The sequence below is a fragment of the Lampetra planeri genome, chromosome 22 (assembly GCF_965212315.1).
Source record: "Lampetra planeri chromosome 22, kcLamPlan1.2.h2, whole genome shotgun sequence".
NCBI lineage: Eukaryota > Metazoa > Chordata > Hyperoartia > Petromyzontiformes > Petromyzontidae > Lampetra > Lampetra planeri.
Genome location: NC_136128.1, coordinates 10,032,042 through 10,044,623, shown reverse-complemented (window position 1 = coordinate 10,044,623; position 12,582 = coordinate 10,032,042). Strand labels below are relative to the sequence as shown.

Here is a 12,582-nt window from a genome sequence, read left to right as displayed (position 1 = left end):
CGCAGAGGGCCTGACATTTGGCATGGCGAAACATTAAAAAAATGTTACAAAAACATTTTCAAGCAATATGCTTGCTTCCCGTATATGCCCCTCCACATAAAAAAAAAATATATAAATACACGGTTTAAAAAAAATAAGTACATCCCATTAGCCACACAGGCTTCTATGAGTGCAGAATTTCAGCAGCATTTGTTCAGCGCAAGCAAAACTCTGGACTGGTTTCGATATTCAGCGTCTCATCAGCAGATGTGAACTGCCATATGTCTATAGCCAAGGGATCTCTCTGTTAGATATGGCTATACAACATTGATTCAAGCAAGGCTGACTGCTGATGAGACACTGAATTTTGAAACCGGCCCACATTTTTTCTTGTCTTGAACCAATTATTGTGTTCGTCCGTCGTGCATCCAAAAATGGGAGGGGTGGGGCTGGGTGGAGAGGGGAGGGTGGGGAAGGGGCTGGGTGGGGAGGGGCTAGGGGGGTAGGGTGTGGCTGGGTGGGGGGTAGGAGGGGTGGGGCTGGGTGAGGAGGGGCTGGTCACCCCGTGGTGCCCTTATAAAACTCAACGTTTAACCTACTCACGCCGGCTTGTGCCCGCCCTCACAGTCGGGCATATTTGCGGAATACACCACGCCGCCGTTGACCCTGGCCATTGACCGAGCAACCCAACGTTCCTACCAGCTCCATCCGCATAAATGTGTTTTATGTGGAAGGACAGATACTAGGAGACGTGTTGTCTGGTTATTTGCAGTGTTAGTATTCAGTAATTTCCAAATTAACGGTTAACTTTGGTTGCCAAGTCTGGCTCAATTAATTTACTTTCTTAAAATATCCTTCATCAAAATCTCTCGGATTGCTTTCAGTAGTCACCGGGAGATCGATGCCAATTCTGGTACAGACTCCCGACCAATCTGGGAGGGTTGACAACCCTTACAGTTAACACAGGGACTTAACATTAGAAATCTACTCTTTGAGGGAACTGTTGATTTGGCTTTTATTTCAAACTGTCATTCCAGGATTTTAATTCTTAGTGGTACTACAGAGTGCGAATGCCCTCGAATTAACACGGGAGTCTCATCGAGTCTCAAGACACATTTATTTTTACTGCTACATTGAGATGTTTGTTTGCTTTTAAAACAACTTCTTGGTTCTTTCAAGAAGATGAATCCATGCAGTCACGAAAGCTTTAAATCGAAACTTTTAAAATGTTTTACATGCGGGAGGCCACTGGGCTCGCCAAGGAAACCTCCATCCACACGAGGTGGTAATCACTCAGGAGCTTCACACGGATACATTCAGCAGTCCATTACTGCAGTGTCATCTCCTGGCCATACGCAGCCCAATTTTATATCACCTGCTGCCTCCAAGCACTCTCGCCTAAAAGCAGTTTCTTTAAAAGCAGGTACTTTAACACTGCTTTTTAGTGTTTAGTGTTTGTTGTCCTTCCCCCGCACATCCGATAAGCGTGTTTGGCTACGTACGGTGCAAAAGAAGTTCAACATATATTCTATCCAGGTTCGATGCAGTATCTGAACTAGTTAACCGCAAATATACTGAGAGGGAACCGTTTTTTGCGATTTAAGTGAAAAGAATCCGAGTGGTTTCCACCTCAGACGAACTTAGGGTGGTGCTCATCACAAGTTAACTTCCATTATAGAGGTTTTATAGGTTTGATAACGTAAATATAAATGTGTCGTTAAAGCCGCCACCACCCGACACAGCCAATTCGTAAGGTTTGTCACGTAAACAGAACGTGCCAATTCGTTACCAGTTCAGCACACCGAGTGTGTGTTGAAGAGTAAATCCACAACATCTGCAATTAGAGTTCCGTGACGTTTTGCCGGTAATTACAACTAGCTTCATCAGGCGACAGCCAGATTTGTGGAGAAATCCTCCTGTTATATATTTAGGCGATCTAACCGAAAAAAAACATGTATTATGGATGAAATTGGTCATGAAAGCCTACGTGTTAAGCTGACAAGTTAACTTCCTTGAGCCAGTTGTGGAAGTTCCATGATCCTATGCCAGACGCCAGTTTATCGACAGATCACTGGTGACCTAGTGTTGCTGACTTTATCGACCATGGAGAGATAAAAAGCTACGTTGACCTGCAACGAGGATTTGAACTTGCAATCTCTTTATTTCAAGATGCGCACTACATACATGAACTTTGTTCACACCGTGCGTAGCCAACCGTGCGAATGGATGAAGGCCTCCCCACGGTGTGTCATGAGAGTTGTTTGACCATACTTCACCATGCTGGTCAATGTGTGTTGGTGAAGGGAGATGGGCCCAGAACCATGTTCAGACATTCACCACCGATGGATAACTCGTGATATGGATTCAAACTTAGATCACTAGGTTTATGGTGCAGAGCACTAACCCACAATGTACAGTGCCTTATTGGGCAAGAAAAACAGAATTGTACTATAGAAAATGTCTTTCAATTTCCATAAAATATGAAATTACACCAAAAAATGTACAGACTTTTATTGGTCACCCAGATCATGGAGAGAAATGCAGGAAATGTAACCATGAAATTGACAAATCATATTTGAATATGGTAACCTTTTTAATGTCACAAGACTCCCAAATTGAAACACAAAAAAACCTCCACACAGTTAAACGCTCAGAATTACGGGGGACTGTGACCCCTTCACGATGGTCACGTACTAATTAGCGGGCACAATAATGGGTATTAGACCTCAAGGATTTCCTTGGCCAAAACAGCACTAAGGCTGTGTCGCGGTGAGCAAGGAATTGGGTTCTATGTAAAAGAAAACCCAAATACACACGTTCTCATAAACGAAATGAAGTATGACTGAGTTTTAGATTTCACATGAGCATTGGGGGTCATCGATTATCAATTGATTCGTTAACATTATTCTGAAAGTAATTTCTAGAGCATATGTACATCTCTGTAAATTAACTTTGAATGCCACCTGCGTGTGGCCAATTTGGAAATTAAGGAAATGAATCGGCAAGCCTGAATTGGTCCATGTTTAAATCTCCGTCTCTTTGTTACAAGAGCCCTTGTTGTCTTCAAGAGCCCTGCCATGTAAGTTCCTTCAGAAGTTCACACATTTCACGTAATACGGTAATGCATTCAACTCAGGCAGACAATTTTAATAAAATGCAACTTAGAGCCGATTCACCCCGATCAAGTTGAAAACAATTCTCCGCAGCATAACAATACAGTCCCGTGCGTTCAAAACTTTAATCAAATAGTCCATGCAGATTAATTTACCTAAGTGCATTCATTGCTAGTGCCACTTACGATGCCAAATTGCAGAGCATATTCGTGAGACTTTAGCAATTCCTAAAGTATACTGAGCGTGTGAGGATTACTGATTAAAAGCATAATTTGGAGCAGTGGTTGCTAAGCTTTTTAGTGCCTACGGACCACTGTAAACCTTCAGCATGTTTTTTTTTTGTCGAATCGCCATAGCATCAATTACATATCACCATGAAATGCAGTCGTTTTGTGACGAAATTTTGAGTATATCTGCAGCAGTTCCGAGGAACACTTCATCACAGCCTCGTGGACTGGCCCGGTGAGGCCATAGGTTGCCAACCGCGGATTCAAAAAGCATCGCCGATTGAGGCCATCGTCACTTTGTGATTTACAGTAGCACCAGAATCATCAACAATGCGAGGAATACAATAATTAACAAAATAACATTTCCTCAGACACACTTTTTTTTCTAAGCCTTTCTCAATGTTTTCGAAGCACCAATGAATGTTGATGTTAATCTAGTGCAATGTTAAACACCGGGTTATCAATAAAGTACTGTAATTGTTTAACGTTAAAAAGCAGGTTGCCGGAGCCAATACTCTGATCCCATAATGGATTTTGGGTTAAGCCACAAGGCCTCAGCCAATCACACGGATCAATGTCATGTTGAGGTTTTTGATATTTTAGTTTGTGACACACCCCACCCCCACACTATCATTCCCACTTAAGCTTTTTTATTTTAATTGACAGACCTCCAAGAAAAAAGCCGTTATTTACGGTTATAAACTGCGTATTTGATACTTAATTGATTTGCTGTATGTGTATTTATATATTTTTTTACATTTCCATTATTTACATGTGTTTATATGCACGTGTAGACGGTGTGTATAAATACTAAATGTTTCATGAAACACATGCGCCACGATCGAGTTAAGTGGGTACTAACTGGCTCCTCCGTCACCAATTGGGATTGTACATTTTAACTTGTATCAAAAAAAAAACTCAACGGCAGATGAGCAGTGAAGAGGGCAACTAAAAAACTAGCAGTGGATGAAGCTTGCTGGAACCTTTACAAATGTTGCAGTCAAATTGTAATTCTGAAGGAATGCCTTTCAAGGGTTTGTTTGACAATAGTACATCTCCCAGTGCACGGGACAATCATTCAAAGTACAAATGAAGCTTCAATCTTGGTGATTAAAACTAGGAAGATCTTCCAGTAGGGGGAAAAAATCTAAACTAATTATTGAGCCATATTCAAAAGTGGTTTGAAAACCTCCTAATATAATCCGTTAATGAATTGCTGATCCGGAGATGGTGTCTTTCAGTTTACCAAATAAGTACTCTGGGTTGTATATTTTTACTGGTGAGCATTTTCAGACAGTCGTCGCAGTGTTTGATTATATTATCGTTGATGCGACTCTATGCCACTCTGACCTATGAAGCGGCATTTGCCCATCAATTCACTATAGGTCCTCAATGCAAAAGAACAAAGCTAATATAAAAACTAAATCTAATAGGAAATGTCTAGCATCACGTATATGAGATAATACATAAATAACTAACACATTGCCAATTAGGAGGTAACGGAACTTAAATTGATAAACACCCACATGCCTGTTCATTTAAAACATAGGCGATAAAAACAACATGAAAAACACATAACATTTGAACAAGCGTGAAAATACATTTGTGTTGTTTTGTTTTTTGCATTTGAAAAAAAATATTTGTACCTTTTGGCTTTATTGTCATTGTATTACGTCGATGTTTTATCATTAAAGACACTAAAATATCGTGAATTTGGTTCCTGAGCATAACGTGGGTCGTGATAAAAAAAAATGTAAGAGAGAATTTGTAAGTACTGTACTCCTTTGCATCCCACAATATTAACGTGGAGAAAAAAAAATAACAACCCACAACCCTCAATTAAAAACCATTGTGTTGGAGCCACAGTATAAAATATCACAGGCTCAACTGTAACTGTTGGATCAATAAAGACGGCAAACCCTTTAAAGCAGTGATTAAAAAAAAACTGTCTCAGACAGTGGATGATAAAAGTAACATTTTCAAAGTCGAAATTTCAACACCGCATTGGACACTAACTTCAGTGGAAACGGACAAAAAACACAAAGCTTTGTAGATGCCCTGTGTGCAAAAAAACCCGTCTGATATCCAAATCAGCCTCAGGGAGGTGTTATTTAATAACCGTAACGTGACCCTTCACAGGCTCACAGTTTCACAGGAATGCCAGCGGTGCCATAAGCGCACGTAGCGGATGGACGGTGGACACGCGAGTGGGTGGATTTCATATTTAAAAAAGTGTCAGGTTTTCTTTGGTGTGTTTGTGTGTTAATCCCAGGTGTACCTCGATTGTACTGCCGGCATTTTGTCACGAGATGAAACATCCGTTGGGAACTCTCACAGAGCAGTGCGAGGCCATCGTGTTGACGAGCGGCCAACGGAAGCGGATATTACAGAGCTACCTCCGAGATCCCTTCAAGCGACCTCTGGTGAACACAGTAGGGGGCAGCACTTTCCCACATGAGTCTTAAGACTCGGATGAGGCTTATTTGGATAAACAAGTGGAATGACTATTGTTGTATATTTGACTGTGAAAATGTGACGTTCCCATCCTCCCATTTGAGAGCGTGTGGCGTTAACAAGGTCTTGTTTCTGGCAATACATCTCCTTATCGAAGATAACTAAGAGCACCTCTCCGAAACTGCACAAGAAAAGAGGAACAATTTGGGTCTTTCATTTTGCGACGTAACAACAGAACTACACTTGCAATGTTTAAAAAAAACATGTTTTTATATCCCTCCTCATTAACCCCATCATCATCATCGGTCTTAATTTTAAATTCATGTATTTTTGTATTTATTATACAGACGCCCTCTCAGTAGTTGGGGCCCTTGCTAAAGGGGTTCCGGCCCCCTCCTGCAAAATAGCACAAGGAGGGATCGCAGATCCCCGGGGGTCCCGGCAGGCCCGTCAGCCCCGGTTTCCCAGGATCGCCGTGTTTCCCAGGGGGTCCTGGTTTTCCCGGACGGCCGTCCTTCCCCTCCCCTGGATGCCCTGGGGGGCCTGCGTGAGAAGGCAAGGGGGAGGAACGGGGTAACAGAGGAAGTGTTCGGTTAACAAGCCGAGATATTGAGCCTGGTAAGCACGCACGACTGCACAGGTTTTACGCAGTTGAACCAAGCGTTGCTCGTATGTAGGAATGTTGACCTTCTTTCACACCGCACGCAGCCAACAGTGATCATTAATTGGAGGTGTGGAACCAGAACTTGAGGAACTAAAGAAGTTTCCAGAACGTGGAGCTCTGAAGAAATCTCATGAGGTATGTTTCAAGAACTCACTTTAATTTTCATCGCATGGACTTACCTGGGAGGCCAGGTGGCCCATCTACACCAGAGTATCCCACCCCTCTGCCACCCTTCTCGCCCTTGTTGCCTGTTTCGCCTGCGTGTGCGTAGGGGCAGACACAGCATCACGAGTCACACATAGATGCACGTATGTAGGTATATATGTTGAACTTCTTTCAAACCGTACATAGCCAACCGTGCTAATCGGAGGTGTGGTGGAAGGACAACAAACTTAACACAAGAAACAGTTTTCAAGAAATTGGTTCTCAATCGTGATAATTTTAAAGTGCGTGGCTCCAGTGGCTTCTGAGTATCGGAAGGAAGAGCGTTCCAGACTGTCGCAGAAGACCATCTGAAAGCGCGCGATGTGGCCACAATCTTTGTTCGATGGCCAGTCAAAAGCCGCTGACCGGAACAAGTGTGATGGTTTATATTCATTGACGTTGCTTGTGCACCACTGCCACCGGCGGCAGCACCACTCAATAATTCGGCTATTGGCGAGGTTATCGGGTGACGTGTGCGCACACGTATAACATGCAGAGCCTTTTGTCAATCCACTGCTGGATGAAGGCCTCCCCCACTAACATGACTGCGATGTAGCGCTACCGCTCAGTGCGTACAACAACAACCGCCGCTCCCCACTAAGTGGCGGTGACGTCACCACGGCACTTGTGCCAGGCGGGGTGCACTTTGAGGCCGCCGTGACATGTTGAAGACCCGCTGGCAGGAGGTCACGGGACAGACACGAGGTGCCATGGGTCGCCTGACTGAGACGACCGGCGGATGCACATGCCGCGTGTACGACACGGACACACACAAACGACACACACACAAACGACGCACGTCGCCGCGCACCTTTCAGGCCCTCCGTGCCGGGCTGGCCAGGAATGCCGGGCAGGCCCATGCGGCCCGCCTGTCCCGGGAACCCTTGGAAGCCCCTCTCTCCGGGCGAGCCCGGCGATCCGGGGGTGCCGGGGACGCCGTCCCGCGACACGCACGGCTCGCACGCCGGCCGGGAGCTGTGCACCATCGCCGGGAGCTGGGCTGGATAAGGGGGGGGGACGGGGTACGAACGGTCAGAGGTCCGCCCGGTTTGTTCAGCGCAGCACAATCGACGACCGATTCCCTCCATGAAATTGAAAATAAAATGATCAGCCAAATGTGACTGCGGGGCGCGCCGCAACAAACGGTGGAACGTGTTGTGTGAGTCGAAGGGTCTCTGTGTGAGTCTAAGGGTCTCTGTGCGAGTCTGTGGGTCCCTAAGTGAACTAACGTCTCTGAGGGCATGGGTGGAATTCACACATGTCTGAGTTGTAACTCCAGCAGCTGGAGTTGCAACACAGACATCGAACTACGTACGGGTGCTTCTCAATTCAAGTCCATGAGAAGTAAAAAAAAGCTTCGTGGCTGACGGCACGCGCAGCGTCAAAAGTTTGGTGAAATGTGAAGAACAAATTGGATTTGTAAATGTTTTAAGTGTTTTTTTGGTGGGGGTGGGGAGGGAGGTGAATTTTACCGTCGCACACATTTGTACATAGAGACACTCGCATGAATGCACGGACGTGTACACTGAATTTACAGTGTTTTGTTCACCTTAAGTTAATGTTTGGCGTGAACAGATCGTCATGTAGCAGTGTATTGACAAAGGGCGGAATATAATGTTTTTTTTATTTTAATTATTTCTTTGTTAATTTTTTTTCAGTACAAATGCAAACAAACGAAGCCACTCGTCGTGTACGCTCTAGCGGAGGTTTCCGCGCTCGATCGACACGACGTCCGACATTTACGCCCGTGAAAGAGCCCCCAGCACGTGGAACGAAACGTCGGACGCCACGACAATCGACGCGCGGCGGCAGCCTGGAAACCGCATCGTTCGTGCGACTTCAGCGCTTCACGTTCAAATCCGTTCAGCTTTAACAGGGTGAGAGGCCAGGATAGAGTCTCGTTTGCGAGGGTGATCCGGGCGGCCGGAGGTTTGCTCAGACCCACGCGAAGCGCAGCAAGCCGCCGCGGGGAACTTACTTCTCAGCATGTCGTAGCACACCTTGCGGATGTGCTCATCCGACACCGGGGTGCCCTGCGATGAAGAGCGAGCGCACAAGCAACCGGTGAGCGACCCACGCGAAGTTCCAAAAACGAGCACGTGTAGGTGCCGCGCGTGAACATTGTTTTATATACGTACATTTATATAGATAAGCCCAGTGCACGTGGGATAATAGAAGAGTGTGCGTATGAAAAGGTCACTTCGGAAGTAGTTCTGCGTTACCACCTTTTCAGCGGGCCGCACGAGACGCTACAAATAAGACGTTGGCCTCGACGAGACGATGACAACGGCCACAGCACGGTTAGAACGGAGCCGAGAAGAAGGTCGGACAATGAGAAAACAACAACAACGACGACGACAACGAGCGATGGCGAGCGATCCGTACCGGTTTTCCCTGGGCCCCTGGAAGCCCTTGCACCCCCCTCTCCCCGTCGAGGCCCCGCGGGCCCTTCGGCCCCGTGGGCCCCTGTGGCCCCATCTCGCCCCTGCGCCCGTCCAAGCCGCGCTCCCCGGGCACGCCGTGACTCCCTCGCTGGTCGCACCGCGTGCAGTAAAAGCAACGACAACAACAACAACAACAACAAAACAACAACAAGAGCAGAAAGCAAAGTGGCGTCAGCGTGAGCAGCAGCTGTAGGCAGTGACAATGCATGGATTCGCCTGGTATACAGAAGGTTGTGGGTTCAACCCCGACCCTGATGCCTGCTGTATCTATCGAGTTTGCGCGTCTCTCTCTCTCCCCAATGGTCGCCTGAAAATTCCCCTCCCCTGGTCCTCCGCTTTTTTTCCCTCCACCATCCGCAGTGCCCCGGGGTCGGCTTCCTTTGTGCTTTCTCCTTCTTGGCGGCGATCCACTTTGGCGTCAAGACGTCATCAGGGTCTCGACGTGGGCATCCCTCCGTGGCCCGGTGGACTACGGCGGCGCCCACCCACTTAGGCGGGTCGGCAGGCTGCTGCTGCTGCTTCTCCCGGTGTTCGAAGGGCCGAAGTAGTCGACGCTCACTCGGCGAGGACTCGAGGGTGTCATTGAACCGCCGCTTCCCTTTTGCCCTGCCCCTAGTCCACTTGCTGCCCACTTGAGAGCCGGGAGAAGAGGATCTTTGCGGGGAAGTCGGTTCTCGGGCGTGCGGGCGCAGTGGCCGGCTCCGTCGAAGTTTTTTTTTCTCCTTTAGAAAAACTTTCGTGACTGCAGGAATTCATATTCTTGGTTCTTTCGGTAAAGTCACGTAAAAAAAAACCACGACGTTTCGATCGCAACACAAGCGGTCTATTTTGATTTTCTGTCTACGTGACTTTACCGAAAGAACCAAGAATATGAGTGCCTTTTCTCCGTAGCAGCGCATGGGAATCAGTCGCACTGGCACGAGGTGAGGGTGTGGTGCGCACTGCGTCGTGCGGTCGCAGCGTGCAGTGGGGTTATAGACCCACTGGGGACGGAGCCGTTGTACGTTCGTTGAGCTTCTTTCGCACCGTACGTAGCCGAAAGCGCTAATCGGAGGTGCGGGGGAAGGACAACAAACTAAAACACGAAGAGCATACAGACAATTCTAGATTTGAAGCTTTCGTGACTGCAAGGAATCATATTCTTAGTTTTTTTTCGGTAAAGTCACGTAGGTAAAACATCAAAATTAATGAAATTTTTTTTTTTAAATTTTGATGTTTTACCTACGTGACTTTACCGAAAAAACCTAAGAATAGCAGACAGACAAGCTAGCAACTCCACCCCTGGTTAATCGCGACACTTTAGAGATGGGTGTTTGCTAATAAATGAATGTATTTTCTACGTTTCACTGAATGTCCCCCGACACTAGTTCAATACAAGCAGACATCAGACTCAACCACCACCGACATCATCATCATCATCCCTACCTCTCCTTTGATTCCATTTTTCCCGGGGTCCCCCTGCAGGTTCAGAAAGGGGATCGGCCACACACAGAACATAAGCACATTACACACAATCGTTCTCTCTCTCACACACACGCATTCAGATATTATTTTAGCACGTAAGTAGGCTTTCGCGACCAATATCCATAATGGAGGTTCTTTTGGATTCGATTTACGTAAACATAAATGCGTCGTTAAACCTGCCACCACGCGACCCAGCAAAATATTAAGGGTTTATCACGTAAACAAATCGTGTCAATCAGTTACTAGTTCAGCACGCCGCTTGTGTGTTGGAGAGCAAACCCACAACATTTACAATTCGAGTGTCGTGATGTTTCGCTGATAATCACAACCAGCATCATCAGGCGACAGCCAGAATTCTGGAGCGATACAACCCAAAACACCTCTATAATGGTTTCAGATCGCAGCCGAATGCACTAACTTGCATTAAATGTCGATATGATGAGCATAAATTGTAAGTAATTGATTCTTCCACGTTACTCAATACACAAACCGTGAACAAAAAAAACCAATAAAATCAACGAATCTGTTGTTAAATCGGCAGTGTCATGAATGGCCTGGTCACAACCGGTACGTTTACAGCGACACACACACACACTCACACGTCATGGACAGAGATCTCCCGTGTCGCCTTAACAGACTGTTTGAGCAAGTGCTCTTCGCGAGCGCCGATGAAAGCCGGGCACGGCGCACGAGGGGGGATGGGTGGCCAGCACCAACGCACGTCACGGACACAAGACGAAGACACACGCGACACACCTTGGGTCCCTGAATCCCCTGCGGACCCTCGATCCCGGGATCTCCCTGCAAAGGCACAAAAAACGCCGCAGAGGCCGCGTGTTTGTCGCGAGGAATCGTCCGAACGAGGGAATGAAGTCCAGGTCTGGAATTCCCTCCGCCCCCCCCCCGTCCCCCAGCCATGCGTCCTTCACAACTCCGGGCTCCTGTTCAACTCCCGTCTCGCACGATAAGCCACTTCTTTGAGCTACCATTTGTGATAGACAGGTTGCAGTTCCGTTAAAACAACTGCAATCCATAACACGTGCCGGCTGAGAGGGAGTTTCACGTGGCAGCTGAGAGGGTGCTATGGTGACGAGATGCTAACTACCTCGCCTGGTATACAGGAGGTCATGGGTTCGATCCCGACCCTGTCGCCTGCTGCTGTATATTTGGATTTTGCGTGTCTCGCTCCCCCCGTGGTCACGTGGCTTTTTCTCCGGGTCCTACGGTTTTTCCCTCCACATTTAGAATCAACGTCACACATCTAGGGTATTTGGCTGCCATACATTTACACGTGATAAGCCGCTTCGTTGAGCTGTAGTCTGAAAAAGAACCGCATAGTTCAGTGGGCCTTACCTTGTAAAATAGAAAATAGTTGAATAGTTTAATGGTTTTAAAAGTTTAGTAGTTTCTGCGTGCGCCCCACTGTTCCATGTCATCGTCCGCAAAAAGTGGCCGCGATCAAACGTGGCGCAATTGAAACGCTCGACCGTAAAAAAAGAAGTATTGCGGGCGTCTTGGGTCATCGCGAGCACTGACCTGTGCACCCGTACGGCCGTTCTGTCCATTGTCTCCCTGTCGACAAAAAAACCAAAAACCCAACAACAGCAAAGCGGTTAACGATTATTAATGATGAACATTTTAGTTAAAAAAACGATCATTAATGATGAACATTTTAGTTAAAAACACGATTTTTAATGACGAACATTTAGTTAAAAACACGAATAGGACAACGATGGGTGGCACCTGGACCGTTTTTTTTGGTTTTGAATTGTCACGCGAGGCAGCGAGTCTGTGCGGACAATTTCAGCTCGTTCGGCTTCGTAGATCAGAAGATATTAAGCGTCAAAGATTCCAAAGAACACAATAAACAGACAACATTAATTATAATACTAATAACGAAAATGTCTCAACCTTCTTTGAAATGTTACCAATCCCTGGCCTAGGCACTAGAGGGAACCATTGCATCGCATTGGTGGATAAGGGGCCATCCATTGAGTAGGTTACGCAAAAAATCTGTCAAAACGTGACCCCCC

The 12,582-nt window shown here is 46.6% G+C and overlaps 1 protein-coding gene across 1 annotated transcript in view; it reads right to left on the bottom strand.

The window, feature by feature from the left end:
- Positions 1 to 2,475: 2,475 nt before the first annotated feature.
- The window catches only part of LOC144724998 (uncharacterized), an 87,770-nt gene continuing 77,663 nt past the window's right edge, over positions 2,476 to 12,582 (bottom strand). Inside the window, exons 11-18 of the mRNA XM_078604394.1 lie at positions 12,086 to 12,121; positions 11,306 to 11,350; positions 10,511 to 10,543; positions 9,027 to 9,173; positions 8,620 to 8,674; positions 7,453 to 7,641; positions 6,617 to 6,694; positions 2,476 to 6,316 (exon numbers count right to left, since the gene is read on the bottom strand). Coding sequence (XP_078460520.1) covers positions 6,129 to 6,316; positions 6,617 to 6,694; positions 7,453 to 7,641; positions 8,620 to 8,674; positions 9,027 to 9,173; positions 10,511 to 10,543; positions 11,306 to 11,350; positions 12,086 to 12,121 — 771 coding nt within the window. The 3' untranslated portion in view covers positions 2,476 to 6,128. The remainder of the gene's footprint in view (positions 6,317 to 6,616; positions 6,695 to 7,452; positions 7,642 to 8,619; positions 8,675 to 9,026; positions 9,174 to 10,510; positions 10,544 to 11,305; positions 11,351 to 12,085; positions 12,122 to 12,582) is intronic.